We start from the raw sequence: 24,442 nt of genomic DNA on the forward strand, positions 1-24,442 counted from the left end.
CAACAAATTTGTAATATGGGCTTTTCCAAGCTACTGCTTTTCACAATGATACCTCACTTCAAATCTTTTTTATCCTTCAATTTTTAGTTCAATAGAACATGTTAAGTTTAAATGTGCCTCCTGGACCAACAATTGTAAATCTGTAAAAGCACTTGAATTACTAGCTCTATGTGTATGCGTGACAGCTGGCTACAAAATCACCTTTATTTGATTCAGTTTTCTTCATCATTGAATAATTATATTTTAATTTAAAACTACTTCTGCCTCTACAACTTCAAACTAAGAACAACAAAATGCTTAGTATATATTTTTTTCTTATCTTATATATATATATATATATATATATATATATATATATATATATATATATTCTTTTTTTTTTTCTGTAAAGTATGCATACTCTAAGTTAAGCAAGTTTTCAATTATTTTTAACCAAATGTGTGTATGCTCTGATGCATGGCAACATCTAAGAAAAACCTAAGACTTGTATGATGAAAATGTTACGACATTTATGCAACTGACATGAAGTGAATAATAGATTACACTTTTATCTGCAGCAAAACCTCTCATTATCTGTAAAAAAGGCAGATTATTTAGGTTCACACTTCACAGTGTAAAAAAATTATTTAAAAACAAGAAAGGAGAAAAAAATAACTTTTCAACATTTATTATGAAATTAAAAAGATCAATATCACTGTTTAAACAATGCTCAGCAGAAAAAAAAGAAGAAAAAAAATCATAAATAGTAATAGTCATCAAAGATTACTTGAGCTGAGTACAGATTGCAATTGGAAAGTACATTTTTAACAAGCGGAGGAAAAAAAATCATAACAGTCCATTATAGAATAACACAGCACATTAAGCAAGATTACCAGGAGGTCAATTTACATAAAACATCTTTTTATGTACATTATAAAATACGGTGAGTGTAGTGAAGGGGTGGAACAGAGAATTTCACTACAGATTACGGTAATCAAAGCTATTAATCTGAAGAGAGAGAGGAGGCGCTGTGATCTGACAGGATGACTCCTTCAACCTTTTGAAAAGCCCTCCAAGGCTCATCGTGTAATTATGATGTCATCAAGTGGTCACAATGATGTCATTGTGTCAGAAAAACAGTGCCAAAAAATGGGGCAGTTTAGGTACACTTTGAAAAATAAAGGTTCTTCAGTGTTTTTTTTTTTTTTTTCTCTAATCAACCATGTTTTGCTGTATAGGGTTCTTGAGTTGGCTACATAGATTAAAAAAGTTCTTGATGTTATATTACAAGTTCTTCAGATCAACGTATTGGATTCTTTAAAGCACATGTACACACTGAAGATGGTTTTCTGAAGAATAACAAGTTCTTTATGGAGCTTCAAAGGTTCTCCCATGGCATCAAGCTGTAAAGTCCATTTTAGTTCAACTTTGAACCTTTTATTTTTAATAGTGCAAGGTGGTGTTGATGTGAATTGTGTGTGTGTGTGTGTGTGTGTGTGTTTGTTTTTTTGTCCCAAAAGCAAGTTCTGTCAAGATGAATTGGAGTACATTAGACAAACCCCTATTGTACTCCAGGTGAGCATTTAAAACAGTGTGAAAACATGTGGACTAAAATGAAAAAGTGTCTAGAACATCACAAACAAGTCAAGAAACATTTTCTTCCACCTTATCTACTTTAGCCATTTCATGTGTAGGAGTTCCCAAAATGAATTGTACTTGTTCTTTCATTTTTTGCTGTCATTTAAAATTGCAGTTGAAACAGCCAAAGAGACTTCTGTTGTTAAGATGAAAGGGTTTAATATTTATTTAATACTGTATGATTTATGACATATCATTTGTAATCATGCAATGTTAATAATGAACCAAAGTAAAGTGATTGAATGATTAGAGTGATTAGTGCTGGATTAAAGCATGGAAATACAAATCAGAAAGAGTAAAAAAGGCAAAGGGGCCTCATCTAGACCGTCAAGAGATCACTGAGCGAATTCCGGAGTCATCTCTCATCAATCAGTTTACTTTATGAAAAGAAATCAAGATGAATGTGCTGAATTGTTCATATAACTACAGAAAATGAGCTGCTATTCAGATTGAATGGACAATGGAAACAGCACAACTAACACAATGACACACAACTATTTTGGAATTCTTTATCTGTCACTTTGTGACTCCATATAGTATCCAGACCAAGACATATTTACATACAATGTCCACAAAACGTATGTGGATACCTTGGGACCAACAAATTGAAAGTCATTACAGAAATGGATTGGAATTTGCTAATTTGGACATACGCCACTTTGTTTGTTATTTTGTAAAATCCATGCATGTAAAAGTGTGGCTTAAGTGTGGTGTCCAAATAATTTTGGGGGATGACTGTAAGATAAATCTGTCATTTATTATATAAGAATTATTAGGTGATGGTCATGAAAATGATGAAAAATAACACATCTCTGGTCAAGAACAAATTTTGGAATATCGTCAAAATCCTGGTAATTTGCCAATGGTCTGTGTTAGATTTTGGAAACTGTGCTCATTGGTTATAAGTTTTCAACTGGTAAAAGTATCTCACTATCTTTTGCAAGTACATTGTGCATGCATTAGAGAGATCTTGCTTCAAGTTGCATCTTCTGTACAACAGTGAAAATACATAAAAGTTTTGAGTTTGCTAAAAAAGTTTTGCCTGCACACCCAAGTAAGGTATCATCTTTCCTGCCTCAAACTTACAGGTTTGCTATATTTTGGCTTTGCAATGGCCATCCTAAAGGCAACGTTCCATTCTTTGCACTGCCTGTCTACAAAAATTACCCATCTTCTATCGGTAGCCTTGACATTTTGGCCTAAGCATGGACTGTTCCTGCAAAGAATTTTAGACTATGAGAATTAAACTTCAACTTCGCAGGTTGAGCTTCGCTAAGACAAAAGCATGAGGCTTTCACCTCTGTGTTGGGTCTAAAATTTGCACAGTCAAGGGCCTTTTTGCTACCACCAGGGAAATGTGTTGGAGGCATAATAGATTGTCTAAGAAGACTGGACAGCGGTGTAAATCTCAAGACTGTAAGCCAGTATTGTTTTGGCCGAAACAAGAAGTCTGCTTCGGAAACAAAGCAGGACTGACCCTTGGATTGAGAGAGGGACGTTTACAAAATTGGAATGGAGAATTAGAAACCTTTAAAAAAAAAAAAGAATTGGTTTCCAGCATGTACACTCAGGACCTGACCTTTGGGTTGGGTTAAGTCTTAAATTACCCTATGATGTTAATATACTCAGTGAAATTGGTGCATTTAAAGCGACAAATAGTGGAACATTCGATTACATTACAAAAATGTCCCTTATTCCCTCACAGATGGTTTTATCCCTGCTGGTTTAAGCTGGTCTTCCAGCCTGGTCATACATTCAAAAAGAGTCTGCATCCGTTGTTTTTCTAAATGGCTTTTCTAGGTGCTAGACCGAGGTTTTTGACCGTCTCTCTGCATTTCGTTGATTTGTCAGTGTCTCGAGCACTACATTTTTTTAAATAGTGTCAGTTTAAAAAATAACTTTAGCTTTTAAAAAACGTGTCTAGAGATACCTTCTTTCTTTTTTATTTGTTGCATTGCATCTAGCATTTTTTAGCACAAAAATGTGTTCTGTCTGAACTGCCCCAAGAGGGTTTAGCTGGTTGGCAAGCTGGTCACACAGCCTGTCTGGCTGACAAGTATCCAAAATATACAACCATCAAGCCCAGCTAAATGCTAGTTTACAATCTTTTTTTTTTTTTTCAGTTGGCATAAACGTAAAATAATTGTACACATTACTACACTAGTCAAAGAAGAGTCAAACTCAATAATGAATTGCAGAGGTTCGGTTAGCATGTCAACGAGTGGCAGCAAGAAGCCGTAAGTATTGTACCACAGCTAAATCTCTTTCGCTGGCCCAATGGAGCTCTTCCATCAGCTCAACGCACCGATATCGCAACAGACATCCCCCTCAGGTGCAATAATGTCATAGTCCATTAATCTTCTCAAACTTCAGGCCCTTATCCTGGGAGCCCCGTCCATGCTAATCCCTTATTAATGTGGCAAATGAACCTGTGGAGAAAGAGCTACTCCCTCCCGGCCCTTCACCATCACAATACAGAGTCTATTACAGCATTCCCTCGTACTGTCTCAAGTCTCAGCTGTTTGCATTACGATGTCCATTCATTGAAGCATAAAGCCATTTAAGAAACCATCGGACACACACAAACAAACACATCTCTTCTTCCCACATATTATACGCTCTGTGCCCTCAGTAGAAAATTTGTCTAGCACATATGGCTATGCGTTTTTCAGAGTGTGAGCCCAGTGCATGCGTAATCTCTTAAAATGCAATGTTGAATTCAAGTCAGTGTCTAGGCACTTTTGTTCAATTCTGGTTTTGTCTTCGATCATTGAGACTGCCAGCAAGGGCTGTTCGTACAGATTCCTGCTATTATGTGATAGGGGAAAATACCTGCCTGTGCTCGGCTTTGCCAGATTAGAGGGAAGCTGAGTAAAAAACAAAAATGCACTGCATGCAGAGTGACCTAAGACCATCATCTAGTCTCTATAAAACAGTCCCCGTGAATCTCTTGGTTCTGATTTCTTCCTAATCCAAACAGTCGGAACAATCACAACACTTTGGAATAATCTTCTCATCTTCTCATTCTTGATAGAACTCACTCATAGTGCTGTTACTCCTTTATCTGCTCAAGACAGATCAATGTTCAGATACATATAAGTAAGGCTTTGTAAGAATTTAGGTATCTGAATAGGTTTTGACTTGTAGAGCATGGCACTAGCAATGCCAAGGTCATATGTTTGAATCCCAGGGAACGCACATACTGATAAAATGCAAAGCTTGAGTTGCTGCTGTGGATAAAAGTGTCTGCCAAATGAATACATGTTAATGTAAACTCATATAAGACGTGTGTAAGTGGATTCATTGTGATGTTTTGAGGAGTTTATTTGGTGTAAAATCTGACCAATTGCTTCTACACTCCATATGTATGAAAACTAGAACCCAAAGCAATGGATAGAAAACTCTCCAGTATGAAAAAATAAATGTTCTTAGCAGTTATATGAATGCTTGTATAATTTCAGTTTGCAGTCAGCTATGAGCAGTCACTTCCCAGTTTAATTTCTTCAACTGAGTTTATTAATCAGGCTTGTTGAGGAGTTTTCCTGCAGAGCCGAGAGATTTGCACACTACGCGTGCATGCTTAATCAATAACCTAAATGATTCATGCACTTCGTAATAGACATTTTAATGTTCTTCCATCCTGAGAAGCTATTGAACCATGATATGTGCGAGTTTGTTTGCCCCATGCAATAAAAATTATAAATGAGAAACAAATGTTCTACTTAGATTATTTTGCGATAAATGCCGTTCATCAAATAGTACTTCTGAAGCTGGCCAATTTGTGTCTGTTATATGAGAGTCTCACAACAAAAAAATCAGGACGCTAGTAGGAGCTATTATATGGAATTATATGGAAAAGAGCAGTTCAGACACTCATAGCACATCATATGGTTTTGGATCAACAAAATTTACATTTTTGGGTGAACTATCCCTGCTTTGTTTTATACGGCCAGCTATATTTTTTCCTTTGCACTGCGGCCAAGCAAGATTAAACTGGTAATGGTTGCTACGCCCCCTAACTATCGGGCAAGTTTGCATGTGCTCGTTGTTTGCACTGCTTCAGTTCAATGGGTGAACAGAAAGGCCAAGTGTTAATTGTCTTATGGCTGTCAGCGGAGGATTTGGGTGTTGTAATAAGCTCGCCACTGATGTGCCTCTAGCTGCACTAACTAACTCTGCATGGGGGCAGCCCATGCATCCACAAGCTTCATAGAGGAAACGCACAGCCAATGGCTTTTAAAGAGACACAGAGGGCAGTCCCAGTACAAACACAGCCCCCTCTGGACTGCACTTTGCAGTGTGGTACACTGCAAATACAGTACAGTGTTGACAGGCCTGTGTCCATGTGCTTACAGTGGCGACTATTGTCTTGGGTCACTGAATCTTTCGAAAAGACATTTACAGCATGACAGTGAGGTTTCCCAATAGGACAGCAGCTACAGAGGCTGCTGTAGCTCTCTTGGCCTGCACTGCAGTTGTTATTGTGTAATCAGTCATTCTACATTGGCATCCGCATTTTTTCTTGCCCCAACAATGTATGTCTGAGACAGGGAGATGAAAACATGATGTAATGAATCGGCTTGCATATCCATAAAATATCTCATTGAAAAGTATTTTTAATCCAGGGCATCCTGAAATGCTCCATACACTCTTTTGATTCTCTTATTTGGCAGGGGAATAGTATAAATGGTACGAGTACTGTAACTTATAGAGAGGTTTATATATATATATATATATATATATATATATATATAGTGTAGATTGCAATATTTTGCAAAATTGTCCTTAGAAGTTAACTAAATTAGACAAAACGTCCCTTTTGGGACATTCTGGGATATCTTCAATTGGAATAATAGGGGTGGGAATAGATCAGTGGTAATTATAATTAGCTTTATATTAAAATAATAGAAGTCTAAGATATATTCTCATTTAGATACATAGCTAGGTAAACATATGTGTGTGTGTGTGTGTGTGTGTGTGTGTGTGTGTTTTAGGTTACTTATATAGTTTGGGGACAAAATTGTCACCAAAACTTAGCTAAATATGGAATACCTGGGATGTTCTCATATGGAAAAATGATTGATAAACAAAACAAATGTCATTTTCATCATCTAATTCTAAAAATGCAAAAAAAGTTTTCTGTTAGGAATAGGGTCAGAGTTTGTGTTAGGGTTAGGTCTGTAGTAATTGGAATTAGCTTTATATACAGTAGTTAACAATAGAAGACTATGGTATGTCCTCTTTTAGATTGCTAGGTAATCATAAATGTGTGTGTATGTGTGTTTTCAGTCCTCCCAGTGGACAGACCTTATCTTTTACATCTGTAATAGCCATTACCAATATGCTGTGTATTTAGGCCATCATTAGATATGAGCTGTTTACTAAGAGAGCTGCTCACATACACACACACTTGCACACAAACATGCAGACAAAAGGGCAAGGGAAAGGCAAGGAGACTTAGACAGAAAAAAGTAAGCCAGAGAGAGAAAGAGAGAGAGTAACTGCCCCCACCTCCTCCCCTTGCTATAGATGCACACTGCATGTTGGCCTATAGCCAGATTGTGCCATACAGAACAACAGTGCCACCTAAAGGTAATGTTCCCCTCCCTTTTGCCCTCTCTTCCTTGCATCTTTTTTCTCTTTGTTTGTATTTCTTACTATGAAATGCTGTGTTTGGTTACTAGCGCTTGCTATTTTAACACTTTATATAACTGGAGTTAACACTGTTCTCTGTTTATGGTCTGGGGGAGTTTATTGATATTAAGCAGTATGTGAATACTATTCATTCTGCATTACCTAGGGGCTGAGGACAACATTGTTCATGTATGTGCCTACATATATACAATTAATATATTAATTTCAATCCAAGATTATGTAAGAGACTAGTCTCACAGTGAATGCTAGTAAACAAAATACAGAAAAGTAGGTTGAAACTCAGTGAATTTGAGTGGTTAACCAAGTGATGAGTTTGATAATGCCAAGAGTCAGACAAATCTTTTTGTTTCTTCCTTATAGGAGTTTAGCTGCCATAATGAGAAAATGGTGATCGAAGTAGACAGGCGAGAAAAAAATGTTTCTTTCACAAATTCTCAGAGCATTGCATCTTTGAAACATGACAGAGCAGTGAAATTCTCGAATCTAGCATTTTAGCATTTCTAAAAGAAGTTTTATACTTTTCATTTCTCACCCATTAAACCAACTGCTTAAGCAGAACTTCTTTTCAGAGTTTTTTTTTTTTTTTTTTTTAAAGAAAGAAAAAAGGGGGAAAAAACAAACAAACACAGAAATGCATGAGGTAAGATGATGACAATAGCCATTTGCCTGGGCCTGCTAGTTTCATTTAAAACACACAATATTTAGCACTTTTTTGGTCATATATGAGAACATCTATGGACAGGGGGATGTTTTTAAAATCTATTTCTACATAGTGCATCACAAAATGTATCACTCAGAGCAAGTAAGCTATGACAGGCACTTCAGTATTGAGCAGGGCAGTTATACGCAGTACTTATAGACCAGTAAAAGTGTTCTTTTACCTGTCTGGTGTGCAAAGGTACCCCCTTTGACTTGAAGCCTCCTTGTGAACTGCATTCTGAGGCACTGAAGTGATCGGAGCTGGTGGAGGACCGTTTGGAAAGCGTGTCACAGCCCCCAACAAAGGTATTGTCCAATGGCAGCTCCTGTATGACATGATGCTTTTTCACAGACACTGGAGTGTCAGCTTTGAGGTGGAAGGCAGATTGGGGTGAAGCAGACTTGTAGTGCCGGGCCAGGTCTGGGCTGCTGGGTTTGAATGTGGTAGTAGGGGTGGCATTCCAGTCAAAGCGTCCAATTCCAGGCTCCTCGAGCTCAGCCGGGAGACTGATGGTTCCATTAATAGGTTCGTGGGCAGGGTCGTCGGGTTTGTTCTCCTCAATGGTGACAAAGTTCAAGAGGGAGCTCTTTGGCGACTTCCTCTTTTTTCGCTTCTTCTTCTTGTTCTGCTTGTTCTCCTGGTTAGGCGACATCCACTCTGTGCCCTGCTTCTTCCTCTGTGTGGCTTTGAACTGTGAGGCATGACGGCAGCGCACCAGAACTGTAATGAAGATGACCACAATTACCACCATGGCACCTGTAACAATGGCGATGACGGTTTTCAAGTTGTCAACATTCTGATCGGTCTCGCTGCTCTCGCCGATGTTCCTATCAAGCGGCGTTTCCATTGTCCTACGGATGAGGTCTTGTATGAATGAGGAATTTCCAACTGTGTCATTGACATAAAGGAAAACAAGGACAAGGGTGTGCAGGGACTTTGGATAGCCAAGGTCACTGATGTTCACCACTAACCTATGGAGACCAATGTCAGTAATGGTGGGTTTCTCTTCTAGTGTGATGTTTCCTGTTACAGGGTCAATTCTGAAAAGACCTCTGTTGTTTCCACTCACAATAGTGTACTTCAGTTCGGCATTCATACCTGTGTCACCATCTACTGCAAAAACCTCAGCCACGACTGACCCTGGAATTGCAGACATGGGCACTAGTTTGAAAGAGGTGTTTGATGGTGGGTAGATGACAATGGGGGTGTTATCGTTGACGTCAATGACGTTGATGGTCACCTTAGCAGCTGATGAACATGGAGGGCTCCCATTGTCCACCGCTCTGACGTCAAATGTGTACGAGCTTTGCTGTTCTCGGTCAAAGGAAACATTGGACTTGATCACTCCAGAATCTGGGTCAAGGATGAAGTTCTCATTATCGTTGAGGATTACAAGCCTCACCACAGCATTCTCGCCAGCATCAGCATCCGTGACAGTAATCACTCCTACTGTGCTATATTTAGGCAGATTCTCTGACACAAAGAACTGAAAGTGGTTGTGTGTGAATTTAGGGCTGTTGTCGTTCTCATCCAATATGGTTACTATGACTGCCGCTTGACTCTGTAGAGCCCTGGTGCCATTGTCTCTGGCGGTGACCGTAAAGAGGAACCGCTCTTGTTCTTCCCTATCAAACACCCTTGATGCGGTTAGCACGCCTGTTTTGCGATCGAGATCAAAGAAAGAAGCATTGGGTCCGAGCTGGTAGACAATCTCAGCATTCCTTCCACTGTCCTCATCTGTAGCACTGATGGTTGTCAGGAACACGTCACGTCGGTTGTTTTCCATGACGGCCAGTTCAATGACAGGCTGGGCAAAAATGGGCGAATTGTCGTTCTCATCCTCCAGCCTTACTCTAACCAGGGCGGTCTGATTCAAACTAGGTTTTCCAGAGTCAGAGGCCACAATCTTGAAGATGTACTCCTTGGTTCCCTCATAATCAAGCAGTGCAGACGTTTCTAACAAATATTGGTTATCATAAACTGCTTTGAGGTGAAAAGGAACATCTTTTTCAATAAAGCAAATAACTTTTCCGTTCACATCAGTGTCTTTGTCAGAGACAGTAATAAGAGCAATCTTGGTGTTAATCGGATCTTTTTCGGAAAGCATTACGGTACCATTGGTGGGACTTATGATGTATCTTAAATCAATATTTGGAGCATTGTCATTAACATCAGTCACATTGATAGTTATGGTGGCTCTTGCTGGACTTGAGCTTCCATCGCTGGCTAGTACTGTCAGTTTATGAATGGCAGTCTCCTCTCTATCTAGTGGCCGTTGAACTGTTATGAGCCCAGTGGTGGAGTTCAGAGCAAAAAGTCTCCGTGTGGCACTTGACACTTGAGTCCCAAACATGTATTTTATTTCTGCGTTGGCCCCCACATCTGCATCAGTGGCTTGCAATTGAACTACTGACGTTCCAACAGGAGAATTTTCTGGGATGTGGACCTCAATTTGGTTCTCTTTGAAGACAGGCCGGTTATCATTAACATCAGTGACGGTCACCTGTAGAATGGCAGTGCTGGATTTTTGTGGGTTCCCCCCATCCTCCACTTTGACTTTCATCACATAAGTATCTTTCTGCTCTCTGTCTAAATTCTGTTGAACTATAAGCTGAGGCCATTTCTCACCTTCTGGTGTCTCCACAATATCCAAACCGAAAGCACTCTGCCCGTTCAACAGCTCGTATTTGTGTACGCTGTTGGGTCCTGTATCTGGATCAGTGGCAGAGGGAATGGCAAAGCGGCTGTTGATTAATGTGTTTTCTGGAATTGATATGTTGATCACAGGGGAGGGGAACATTGGGGCATTGTCATTGGTGTCTTTGACAATGATCTTTATTTTGATTAATCTGAAATAGTCATTAGGCAAAATGACCACTTCAATTTCAAAGGAACACTCACTGTCTTCAAAAGAGGGGCCAGGACAGAGTTTCTCCCTGTCAATACGGTTTGCGGTGGTAAAGATTTCTCCTGTATTGCTCATCACTCTTAATAGCGGGTTGTCCCCGGCTTTTGACACGAGTCTGTAAACCAAATTACTGCTAGCCCCGGTGGCAGAGTTTATATGGGAGATGTTCAAGTCCTTTGGTATGTTTCCAATAAGTACATTTTCCTGTAGCTCTTCACGAATAGGGTAAATGAGCTCTTGGGCTATGGTTGGATCTAACCAAAAACAAGCAACTAATGATGCCAACAAGAAAAAATCCCTTAAATCCATGACAGCAGTTCACGCGTGTTTCCGCTGCTTTAATTCAAACAGTTGTCTCCATATGGTGTTGTCAGAGCTAAGGTTTCACAGAGCCTTACATTTGTAGATAAACAGCAGCCAAACACGACCCTACAAATACAACATTATAATAGACATTACAAGCCAATATAGAAACCTATGACATGTGCATACTATAAATATGTTAAAATGTCTGGCTCTATAAATATGACATTGAATTCTAGTTATAATTCTTCAATGCTTTTTAACCACCAATACAGTCTGGTCTCCACTGTAATAATTTCCCTGTGTATAGACACACACACACACACACACACACACACACACAGAGGGGGGTGGGGGGCTCTCTCTGGATAAGATAATGCGGCCAGTCATGCACTCAGCATTATCTTACAAGACATTTCACATAATGTGAATAACGAGTCGTGAAATGTCTCTAATGTCTCCCCCTTCAGAATTACACATCATGCATTTGGGGACTATTGCCATAATTATTCCATTATGAATAAAATAACAGTTGCATCAGAAATGAAAGCCTAATTTAAATAAGTCAGTATTTAAATTCTGGATGCTAACCCGTTTGGATGTATGCGTAAATCCATTTTCTTACCCGGTTCACTGTGAACTCGTTCATACAGGGACCATCAGTTACCGATTCTCGCGCATAGTGACAAATCCGTTAGATCAGTGTGAGTGCTGTCAGACAAATTATTTGACTCCAGAATAATATGAAGATATCCGTATAGATCAGTGCTTTGGGTCAGGTCAGTGAAGACTATTACAAAAAAACTGTCCCCCCCTACCCCAAAAAAATCTATTTCCTTTAGGGGAAAATGTTGATTTAACAGCATGAAAGTAAACAATCTTCGTTCATGCATTGAACTTTCCTCCGCTGATCAATGTGCGGTCGGGCGCGCTCGGAATGCTGTGGTCGCTGATGAATCAGGTGATCCACGGTAAGCGCGCGTTAACGGTCCCGTAAGGTCATTCCGCATTACCGGAGGAGCCCTTGAGAGCTCTTATTACACCTGTTCTGCTCAAATATGCACAAGAACTATCCCATCAGAAGAAGAAAAAAGAGAGAGTCAAGTAAAAATGTGATCAAACGCATTTCCCTCTCAGTCTTCAGACAGAAAAGAAAATCCACGGCTTCTGTCCCGGTGTCTCTTGCATGATGCTGCGCACACCTGAATCTGAAAAAAAAAAAAAAAGTCCAAATGGTGGGATGCTGAGAGGTGTTGGGATGGTTCTCCTCGCGCTCTCTTCTTCCCAGAACTGAATTTCTCGCACCAACTCCGAGTATGCCCACAGGGGAACGCCCCCTCCGTCGCGATTGGTCTGTCTCTTCATTAACGTCGAGGGAAGGGGGCGTAATGTGATTGGTTAAGATTAGCGTCAGTCAAACTCGCTGTTGAGACGGAGCGAAATGGCTTGGAAAGATGCTGCAGGCTACAGTTCACCTCATTAAGAGATTCGATAAAATACGAATAATCTTTGTGTTTGTAACGTGTTGATATCAAAAACGCAAGTTATAAATGTCGCGTCACAGAGAAACTGAAGGCTATTTCGGTTATGTCGAGTTCAGCCACATTTTCAAACTGTTCACTGTGAGGAAAAGCCATTTGAACAGCAAATATTTTGTGCAAGTGAGATGCAAAGTGAGAAAAACACACTCATGCTATCTATTTTCCTATAGTTAGTTGGTTTTGAAGTTGTTAGTACGTATAAAACTGCGCAAAGTACATCACAGTTAAACTACTACATTATCTACGCTGTTGGTAGCCTATCCTTTAACTAACAAAACAAGTTCATACATATAACCTGTATTTATACCATGATGATGATTTTATATATATATATATATATATATATATATATATATATATATATATATATATATATATATATATATATATTTTTTATCTATATCTATACTTACATACAGACACACACACACACACACACACACACACACACACACACACACACACATGAATCATGTTCAGATTTTGCTCTTATGGACAGAAATTTGTACTTTTATTCACCAAAGTGGCATTCAACTGATCACAATGTATAGTCAGGACATTAATAACATGAAAAATTACTATAACAATTTAATTAATAAATAATAAATATTCAGAACTTCTTTAACTACTTTAAGGAGTTCTCATCAAAAAATCCTCCTCCTGCAGCAATGACAGCTTTGCAGATCCTTGGCATTCTAGCTGTCAGTTTGTCCAGATACTCAGGTGACATTTCACCCCATGATTCCCGTAGAACTTGCCATAGATGTGGCTGTCTTGTCGGGCACTTCTCACGCACCTTACAGTCTAGCTGATCCCACAAAATCCCAGTGGGGTTAAGATCCATAACACTCTTTTCCAATTGCCTGTTGTCCAATGTCTGGTATTCTTTGCCCACTCTAACCTTTTCTTTTTGTTTTTCTGTTTCAAAAGTGGCTTTTTCTTTGCAATTCTTCCCATAAAGCCTGCACCCCTGAGTCTTCTCATTACTGTTGTACATGAAACTGGTGTTGAGCAGGTAGAATTCAATGAAGCTGTCAGCTGAGGACATGTGAAGCATCTATTTCACAAACTAGAGGCTCTGATGTACTTATCCTCTTGTCAAATTGTACATCTGGCCTTCCACATCTCTTTCTGTCCTTGTTAGAGCCAGTTGTCCTTTGTCTTTCAAGACTGTAGTGTACACCTTTGTATGAAATCTTCAGTTTTTTTTTTTTTTTTGGCAATTTCAAGCATTGTATAGCCTTCATTCCTCAAAACAATGATTGACTGATGAGTTTCTAGAGAAAGCTGTTTCTTTTTTGCCATTTTTGACCAAATATTGACCTTAAGACATGCCAGTATATTGCATACTGTGGCAACCCAAAAACAAACACAAAGACAATGTTAAGCTTCATTTAACGAACCAAATAGCTTTCAACTGTGTTTGATATAATGGCAAGTCATTTTCTAGTATCAAATTAGCAATTTAGCATGATTATTCAAGGATAAGGTGTTGGAGTGATGGCTGCTGGAAATGGGGCCTGTCTAGATTTGATCAAAAATGACTTTTTTCAAACAGTGATGGTGCTGTTTTTTACACCTGTAATGTCCTGACTATACTTTGTGATCAGTTGAATGCCACTTTGGTGAATTAAAGTACCAGTTTTTTTCCAAAACAGCAAAATCTGTACATTATTCCAAACTTTTGGCCACCAGTGTGTGTGTGTGTGTGTGTGTGTGTATACTGTATATTCCTATGCCTTATGCTTAATATCACTTTCTATCCTGTAGTATTCCTTTAACTAACAAAACAAGCTGCATTATTTTTTGGTAGGAAAACAACTGCACAAACATCAGTAAGTATTAGGTGAGGAATAACTAATGACGGACCGTTGAATTATTGAAAAATAATGCACACCCGAGGTGGTAATGTGGTCACAACGTGCAGCAAGTGTGCACGTAATATATATGATGTATGTGTGTCCACGTGTGTGATAGCTTAAGCGAGGGGGAGGGGGAGGGGGAGCGCGAGGATGTCCCACAGATATTTCAAATAATATAGAAACTGTTGTATTGATCAAGTGTATCTAACTTTGATAAAAGTATTAAGTATTAAAAAAGTCAAAAGTAAATTTTTACCTAGAATGAAATCGAGATTGTGTGAGAGAGGATGTTGTTAAATTCAATTGGTTTTTAAATCGCCTTTTTACTGTTTCCGACGAACGTTTGCATTACATAACCAACTACAATTACAAGCTTGATGAAGTGTGATCAAATTGCAGAAATATTATGTTACTAATATTACTATACTTATTGGGATATGAATGTGGTAGCAATGAAACAACTACACGTTTTATACCACAGTATTTATTTACACACTTGTAGTATTGTATGATATTGTATGCTTTACATACAGTGCCTTGTCATTCACCGACTTACAATTGAACCCTTTCTTGTAAGTAAATAAATTTAATAATTCATTCAGGTTAAGATGTATTTGGAACGAAAAGTGTTCAACTGTGAATACAGCCGGCTCGAAACATCTAAATTCATACATTTAAAATAATTTTCTCTCTTGGCTTCGTTTTTATCATACTGAAAAACTTGAAGAGAATACATTTCGGTCCCCCTCAAAGAGTGGGAATCGGAGCAGGTTGAGTTGAGTTGTGGTAAACAGCACCATCTAGAGGCGAAGATTGGAAACTTGTGCTTATCTCTCATCTGATAAACTGAGCTGAAGTGGGACGTCACTCCTGTCGAGATCTCAGGTGGGTGTTTGCGTGTGTTTGCTAAACCTTTGTTAGGTCAAAGAGGGAGGAACAAAAGAGACAGATCGTTTCTTGAAAATTATTGTCTGTGCTGTCTTCCAACACTGCAAACAAGCAACACACGAAGTGATGGAGAGATTAAAAGAAAAGAACATTTTTTTTGCTATTTTTATTTATTTATTTATTTATTTTGGATGGCAATATATATGTATAATATTTTGAATTAACAATATTAAAAACATATTTATTTATGTATTTATTTATTATTTTAACCCTGAAATGCAAGGGTGTTTTGGCAAACATTATTACATACTCAGGTATTTAGCGACTCCGCGCATACTGTATATCAAAAATGGATCAACAAAATTCTTAGTGTCAAATTTCAAAAACATCTTCAAGGCAATTATAAATAAAAAAATAATATATTCTGATATTTTTTTTATATTTTATTTTTCATATATCAAAGAGATGATGCAACATATACTGTATACAACAGCATTTATTACTTCCACACTGAAATTTGACACAACTGGCTGTCAAACACATATTGAGCTACACATAACACTTCAGTGGCACATTAATCTCACATACTGAATGTATTTTCTCAGGCACTTTTTGAGTCTAAATAGATGCCCAGCTTACATTTTTCAGTAGTACACCCAAAGGACAATAACCATATACTGTTCATGTGTTACACTAGCTATAGTTTACCTTCTACATTGCTTCTTTTTCAAATAGCAATGTCAAATGTAAATAAGGTCAATCACTGACACATCAGTGCCATCTTGAGTAAGAAATAGCATGTATATTATGTGTACACACACGCATATGGGATACTGATAATTTACCATTGACACACAGAAAATCAGCGTGATATTGTAGTATTTTTTTTTTATATAGCACTCATTTGTCTTGTAATAAATAGATAATTTATACTGTATATTCTGTAATAGTAAACTTATATGAAGTAATCATACAAATATGATTTATAGAAGCACAAAAAAATGCAACACTGTTACATATCTCGGGTTTTTAATGACCCTATTGGTATTGGTATTTGGTAATCAAGCAGTTATAAAAAATATTTATTTATTTGTTGTTGCAGTTTTATTATTATTATTATTATTTACAATATTCAGAAGAGAAAGGTTGAGGAATACTAAAGAGGTGTAGGCATAACAAAAAATAAATAAAATGGATGAGGTACAGCGGGTGGAATGAGATACCGGGTCACGAAAGACCCGAGGATTTCATTAAAGGGTTAAAGATGAAAGTTTGTTATAACTGATCAGAATAAGGTGAACACAGAGGTAACATTTAAATAATATCTATACATTGAGTTGATCTGTAATGCTGTGAACTCAAATGGCAATTTAATAAGAAATACTCCAGGTGTTTATTTTTTGTCATCTAATGAAAGAGTTTCTAAGAAAATGTGTGTTCTTGAAATCACTGTTTATCTATCTATCTATCTATCTATCTATCTATCTATATATATATATATATATATATATATATATATATATATATATATATATATATATATATATATATATACACATACATTCATGCAGCCAAAAGTTTGGAATACAGTACAGATTTAGCTGTTTTGGAAGGAAATTGGTACTTTAATTCACCGAAGTGGCATTCAGCTGATCACAAAATATAGTCAGGACATTGCTAATGTAAAAAAAAACAGCACCATCACTATTTAAAAAAAGTAATTTTTGATCAAATCTAGACAGGCCCCATTTCCAGCAGCCATCACTCCAACACCTTCTCCTTGAGTAATCATGCTAAATTGCTAATCTGATACTAGTCACTAGATGCAATCACTTGCCATTATATCAAACACAATGGAAAGTATGCAATATACTGGCATGTCTTAAGGTCAAAATTAGGTAAAAAATGGCAAAAAAAACAAACAAAAAAAAGTAACAGCTTTCTCTAGAAACTCATCAGTCAATCATTGTTTCGAGGAGTGAAGGCTATACAATGCTAGAAATTGCCAAAAAACTGAAGATTTCATACAAAGGTATACACTACAGTCTTCAAAGACAAAGGACAACTGACTCTAACAAGGACAGAAAGAGATGTGGAATGCCAGATGTACAACTAAACAAGAGGAAAAGTACATCAGAGTCTCTAGATTGAAAAATAGATGCCTCACATGTCCTCAGCTGACAGCTTCATTGAATTCTACCTGCTCAACACCAGTTTCATGTACAACAGTAAAGAGAAGACTCAGGGGTGCAGGCCTTAAGGGAAGAATTGCAAAGAAAAAGCCACTTTTGAAAAAAGAAAAAAATATATATATTTTTTAGAGTGGGCAAAGAAACACAGACACTGGACAACAGATTATTGGAAAAGAGTGTTCCCTATCTGTCACTCACTCGACATTGTGTTGATGTAGTGACTCTAGGGGTCACTTTTGGGAGCCCCGAACAATGGGAATTGGCGAGTGGAATTTGCATGCCACTCCCCCGGACATACGGGTATAAAAGGAGCTGGTATGCAACCACTCATTCAGATTTTCTCTTCGGAGCCGAGCGGTTGCATTCAGTGCACTGAATTCAATTCAAACTCAGTTCTCTTTACCGTTCACCTAAAACTGCTGGATTTATGGCGCATTTCAGCAGCTTCTCCCCCTCTGCACCCGTGGAGTGCAGAGAACGCCCCTGGGCGCTTCGGCAGAGCAAAAGAGTATATTCTAAAAGAGTATATTTTCTTTCTAAAAGAGCGGCACACATGGAAACGTCTTTTTAAAGATACCTTTCCGTTTGTGTGTTATTTCTGGTTGTCGTTATCTCTCCGCTTCTGACGGCCACGATCGCTGTCTTCGTGAAGACATTGTTTGTGGATGGGTCTTGTCCTCATTGTGAGAACATGACCATAGCAACGTTGCAGTCGCGGCTTGCATTCGTAAGAAAGCAAGCCACCCCAGCGGCTCCCCACCTCAGTCATTCTACCTACGGGTATGAGGCCATGCCAGTTAGCACTGGGGGCGATTTGGGGACCTCAATGGGAGCACCTCCGCCGGGTAAACCCCCACGGACCTCCCATTCCCCAGCACGCTTGCTTGCCTCACGGCGAATTTGACCTCTTTTTCGGAGCCCGGGAAGACGATGAGTTATCGAGCACAGCATCGGAAAGCGGGCTCGTTCACTCTGATGCGGACGCCTCGGCTTGGCTCCCTCCTTCGGGTGTGGTCGCCCAGTCTCAGGCCGATGCGGAGATGACAGACATGCTTTCCCGGGCAGCCGCGAGCGTCGGGCTAGAGTGGAACCCTCCGCTCTCCCCTGAACCCTCGCGGCTCGATGATTGGTTCCTGGGCCCAGAGCCCAGTCCCTTTCTTCCCGGAAGTGCATGAGGAGCTGACAAGATCATGGGGGGCACCTTTTACTGCCCAATCCTGATCTTTCAGCTCCCCGCTCTCACTTCCCTCGATGGTGGGGCGGCCAAGGGGTATTCGGTGATCCCCCAGGTGGATAAGTTGCTCGCTGTGCACTTGTGCCAGCAGAGTGCCACCACCTGGTGCGGGCACCCGAAGCTCCCGTCCAGGGCCTGTAGGTTTATGTCGTCCCTGACGGCTAAGGACTATGGTGCAGCTGGACAAGCCGCCTCCGCCCTGCACACCATGGCTCTCCTGCAAGTTCACCAAGCCAAGGTGCTAAAAGAGCTGCACGAGGGTAGTTCTGACCCGGGATTGATGCAGGAACTGCGCTCGGCGACCGACCTCGCTCTCCGGGTGACGAAGGTCACACCGCGGTCTCTCGGGCAGGTGACGTCCACCCTGGTGGTCCAGGAGCACCACCTTTGGCTCAACCTGGTCGAGATGAGAGAGGCCGACAAGGCACGGTTCCTTGACGCACCCATCTCCCAGGTTGGCCTATTCGGCGACACCGTTGAGGACTTTGCCCAGCAGTTCTTGGCCGTGAAGCAGCAGACGGAGGCCATTCAACACATCCTGCCCCAGCACGGCTCAAGACCCCGCACCCCGTCTGCTCATTGCCAAGGGCGTCATCCTGTAGCAACAGCACCGGCTCCACCGCAGCCTGCCCCCGTGGCCCGGCCCCGGTGTGGAGCCCACCGCACGAAGCAGATGCTCCCGTCTCATGGCCAGCCGCCAAGAACTGTAGAAAGGTTTCGTAGCGCCCCTGATATGGGTGACCCAGGGACGAGGAGATCCGCTTCTACTGAGTTGGTAGACAGACCACTCCATCCCCCGGTGGGGGGCCGGGAGGAGAATCATTTGTTTTATTTTTCGCCGCATGCCCAAGAGGCTGCGGTACCCAAAACTTCAACAAAAGAGTGGTTTCCTTGTTCTCTGGGTCACATGTCAGGTGCGCACGGCCGTCATCACGACCTCCGTCCACCATCTCATTTCGGCAGGTTTGGTGCTCCAGTGGCGGACCCCCCGCCCCTGCGCGCCCAGCTGTGGCACAAACACGGCCGCACCGGGTTGGCTCCCACAGACTGCGGGGACGATGTTCCTCCTCCCCCCTCCTCGACCAAACTTATGGTGGGTTTCAGGAGCCAGGTAAGTGCTTCGATGTCCCTGGACTCAGCACGGCCACGGGGCTCGAGCCCCCATGATGTGGCGCCTCAGACTCTGCCCCGCCGCGAGGCCCCACCTGCCGGTACATCCGACGTGATTATCCCCTTGGTCCCCCTCATTCGGAGTTTGGACGCGTGGCTTGCGCTTTCCAACCCGTCGCGATGGCTGACCCGGACCGTCTGACTCGGCTACGCGATTCAGTTCGCCAGGCTCCCGCCCAGGTTCATCAGCGTCCACTTCACCTCGGTGAAGGATGAGAGCACCACTACCTTGCATGCAGAGATCGCATCCCTTCTGCGCAAGGGTGCGATAGAGCCTGTCCCTCCAGCCAAGATGAAGAAAGGGTTTTACAGCCCTTACTTCATCATATCGAAGAAAGGCGGTGGGTTGCGGCCAATCTCGAACCTGCGAGTTCTGAACCGGGCCTTGCACAGACTTCCATTCAAGATGCTGATGCAAAAACACATTTTAGCAAGCGTCCGGCATCAAGATTGGTTCACGGCGGTAGACCTGAAGGACGCGTACTTCCACGTCTCGGTTTTACCTCGACACAGACCCTTCCTGCGGTTTGCTTTCGAGGGCCGGGCATACAGTACAAGGTCCTCCCCTTCGGCCTGTTCTTGTCCCCACGCGTCTTCACGAAGGTCGCAGAGGCAGGCCTTGCCCCCCTAAGGGAAGTGGGCATCTGCATACTCAACTACCTCGACGACTGGCTGATCTTAGCTCACTCTCGAGAGTTACTGTGCGCACATAGGGACCTGATGCTCAGGCACCTCAGCTGTCTTGGGCTTCGGGTCAACTGGGATCAGAGCATCTCTTTTCTCAGCTTGGAGATGGACTCAGTCTTGATGACGCTGTGCTTCACGAACGAGCATGCACAGTCAGTGCTGAACTGTCTGAAGGCGTTCAGACAGAAGACAGCGGTTCCACTGAAACTTTTTCAGAGGCTCCTGGGGCATATGGCATCCTCTGCGGTTGCCACACCGTTTGGGTTGATGCATATGAGACCGCTTCAGCACTGGCTTCAGACACGAGTCCCGAGATGGGCATGGCACAGCGGGACACATCGTGTGGTCATCGTGCTGATCTGTCGCTGCCTCTTCAGCCCTTGGAACGACCTAGCATTTCTATGGGCAGGGGTTCCCCTAGAGTAGGGGTTCTCCAGGTGTGTCATGGTTAAAACAGACACCTCCAAGACGGGCTGGGGCGCTGTATGCAATGGGCACACAGCCGCTGGCTCCTGGACTGGCCCGCGGCTGCGTTGGCAAATCAACTGAGTTGTTGGCAGTACTGCTCGCCCTGCGGAGGTTCCGGCCATTGATCAAGGGCAAGCACGTGTTGGTCCGGACAGACAACACGGCGATGGTAGCGTACATCAACCATCAAGATGGTCTATACTCCCTTTGCATGTCACAACTCTCCCGCCGTCTCCTCCTCCTATGGAGTCATCAGCGCCTCAAGTTGCTAGGAGCCACTCACATCCCGGGCGACTTCAACACCACAGTGGACGTGCTGTCATGACAGGTTATGCTCAGGGGAGAGTAGAGACTCCACCCCCAGGTGGTCCAGCTGATTTGGAGTCAATTTGGTCGAGCACAAGTAGACCTGTTTGCTTCCCGGTAATCCTCCCACTGCCCACTTTGGTATGCCCTGACCGAGGCACCCCTCGGTATAGATGCGCTGGCACACAGCTGGCCCCCTGGACTACGCAAATACGTGTTTCTCCCAGTGAGCCTACTTGCACAGACCCTGTGCAAGGTCAGGGAAAACGAGGAGCAGGTTATCCTAGTAGCACCCTACTGGCCCACCCAGAAATGGTTCTCGGACCTCATGCTCCTCGCGACAGCCCCCCCTCCCGGTTAATTCCCCTGAGAAAGGACCTTCTTTCTCAGGGACGGGGCACCATCTGGCACCCGTGACCAGACCTCTGGAATCTCCATGTCTGGCCCTTGGACGGGATGTGGAAGACCTAAGTGGCCTACCACCCGCGGTGGTAGACACGATCACTCAGGCTTTGAAGTGGCGTCTGTTCACTAAGTGGTGTTCTTCCCGATGCAAAGACCCCCAGAGATGCACAGTTGGATTGGTGTTTTCCTTCCTGCAGGAGAGGCTGGAGGGGCGGCTATTCCCCTCCACCTTGAAGGTGTATGTAGCCGCTATAGCGGATGGTAAGTCCTTAGGGAAGCACGACCTGATCATCGGGTTCCTGAGAAGCGCTAGGAGGTTGAATCCCTCCAGACCGCTTCTCATCCCCTCATGGGACCTCTCTGTGGTCCTTCAGGGTCTACAGGGAGCCCTCTTCGAGCCCCTGGAGTCAGCTGAGCTTAAGGCACTCTCCTTGAAGACTGCCCTCCTGACTGTGCTCACTTCCATCAAGAGAGTAGGGGACCTGCAGGCATTCTCTGTCAGCGAATCGTGCCTGGAGTTTGGTCCGGGTTACTCTCATGTGATCCTGAGACCCTGACCGGGCTATGTGCCCAAGGTTCCCACGACCCCTTTTAGGGATCAGGTGGTGAACCTGCAAGCGCTGCCCCAGGAGGTAAGTTCCGGGACAGCTGGCCGGGTGTACCACTTGCGCATAGTGGCTTTCCCCTCCCTTGAGGTGAAGACGTGTGCTCTTCACTCGCAGTCGTGTTCACAGACTGTGATCCCTGGATGACTTTCCTCCTTAGCCCTCTGGCAAAAAGAGCTCCTCCGCTCCTCAGCAAAAAACCTGAATGAGTGGCTGCATACCAACTCCTTTTATACCCATATGTCCGGGGGAGTGGCATGCAAATTCCACTCACCAATTCTCATTGGCCTTTTTCAAAGAAAGCAGAGGTGTTTGGGGCTCCCAAGAGTGACCCCTAGTGTCACTACATCGACACAACGTCTCGTTCCCTCCATCAGGGAATGGAGGTTACAAAAGTAACCATGATGTTTTTTGCATTGCAGGTGTACATTGTTTTTTAATGCACAAAAATTCAGGCCTATGATGCTGGGCTGTTGATAGCTTATGTAAAGTATTATCACAGCTCTGACAGCCTTTCAGTTATGTATTGATGGATTTCTATCACAGCAGTGAAAGCATGAATTATAAAAGATTAAACATAAAATGTATTGATGAAACATCTTGTCCCTATTGAGCCAGTTTAGCAATAGATAAACTCTTGTCCTGAATTAAAATACATTTTTAATAGTATTTATTTTTTTATTTTTTTCATGAGAATTTATTTTTTTATTTTTTTCATGAGAATCCGCTATGATTAAAGATAAGCCCTAAGGTCATCAAAAGAAACCACCCATTGAAGGATACTGACATGTTTGAGCCAGTCCTTTGTAAACAGGCAAGTCAGTTCCTTAAAGAAATGGAGCTTTCACCATCTTTGAAGTTTCACAATACAGTGTGTTTAGTTCAAGTGTTCTTCAGAGACCAAATGAAAAAGGACCGGGTTGGTTTATTGCGAGAACTAAAATAAAAACACCTTGTTGACCCCTCTGGATATCACATAGATCTCAGAATTGCACAATACCTTCACCTTGGTTGAAAGTGTTTTTCTTACAAACATTAATGAATGTATGGCACTGTCAGTACAATGCTAATTTAGATGATTTCAAAATGTAATTTGTGTGTTTTGACAGTTTTGAAGCATCTTGATGTCTGTAACAGTGGTGTCCTATAAAAAAAAATTAAACAGTATTTTCTTTTTCAAAACTAATATTGAAGTACTGTAGATCAACTTGTAATGCACGGTGCTTGAATTGGGTATTTTTAGAGAGTGAATTATTTTTTACTTGTTTTAAGCATAAACCTCACAAAGTTTTGCTTAAAACTCTGCCAATTAAACAAGATGTACACATACAGTATACACATCAGTGTTGGGGGTAAGCGATAAAAATAACGCACGTTTTGTAATCAGATTACTTTGAGTAATGAGTAAAGTAAAGCAATATTTTTTATTTTAGACCATAATATCTGAGTTACTTTTAAAATAAAGTAACGCATTGCTTTTGTACACATCTACTGTCCCTGTATTGCAAGAAATCAGGAGTAAAAGTGTGCAAACTTCAGGGAGGAGACGTAGTGCATGATTGGCATTGTATTTCTATACAGTGTGAGGCCAGAGACTATTTAGCTGAGAGAGATGAGTCACTTCTATTTAAATGAATAGGAGAAACTGGAACAACCAACCAAGAAGCTCTAGCACCCAACAGTCAATGGATGTAGAAAGGAAGTCCTGCCTTGCAGGTAAAAGAGCCAATCACCTTTTAGATTTAGACATCGCCGGTCAATCAACTCACTAACGTGCATGCGCATTTTGTGTTTGAAAGTAATATGATGTCAACATTCGGTTGAGTGAAACCGAATGTGTTAATACACATTGGTTGTGTTAATACACACTGCATTAAAAAAATCAGTAAACGCATTTAGGC

At 41.6% G+C, this 24,442-nt stretch overlaps 1 protein-coding gene across 2 annotated transcripts in view; it reads right to left on the minus strand.

Annotated features, from left to right (window-relative positions):
• The window catches only part of LOC127449207 (protocadherin-9-like), a 525,519-nt gene extending 513,147 nt beyond the window's left edge, over positions 1-12,372 (minus strand). For both annotated transcript variants that reach the window (XM_051712477.1, XM_051712478.1), the window contains exons 1-2: positions 11,809-12,372; positions 8,154-11,309 (exon numbers count right to left, since the gene is read on the minus strand). In XM_051712477.1, coding sequence (XP_051568437.1) covers positions 8,154-11,189 — 3,036 coding nt within the window. In that variant the 5' untranslated portion in view covers positions 11,190-11,309; positions 11,809-12,372. The remainder of the gene's footprint in view (positions 1-8,153; positions 11,310-11,808) is intronic.
• Positions 12,373-24,442: the final 12,070 nt, after the last annotated feature.

The sequence above is a fragment of the Myxocyprinus asiaticus genome, chromosome 12 (genome assembly GCF_019703515.2).
Source record: "Myxocyprinus asiaticus isolate MX2 ecotype Aquarium Trade chromosome 12, UBuf_Myxa_2, whole genome shotgun sequence".
Taxonomy (NCBI): Eukaryota; Metazoa; Chordata; class Actinopteri; order Cypriniformes; family Catostomidae; genus Myxocyprinus; species Myxocyprinus asiaticus.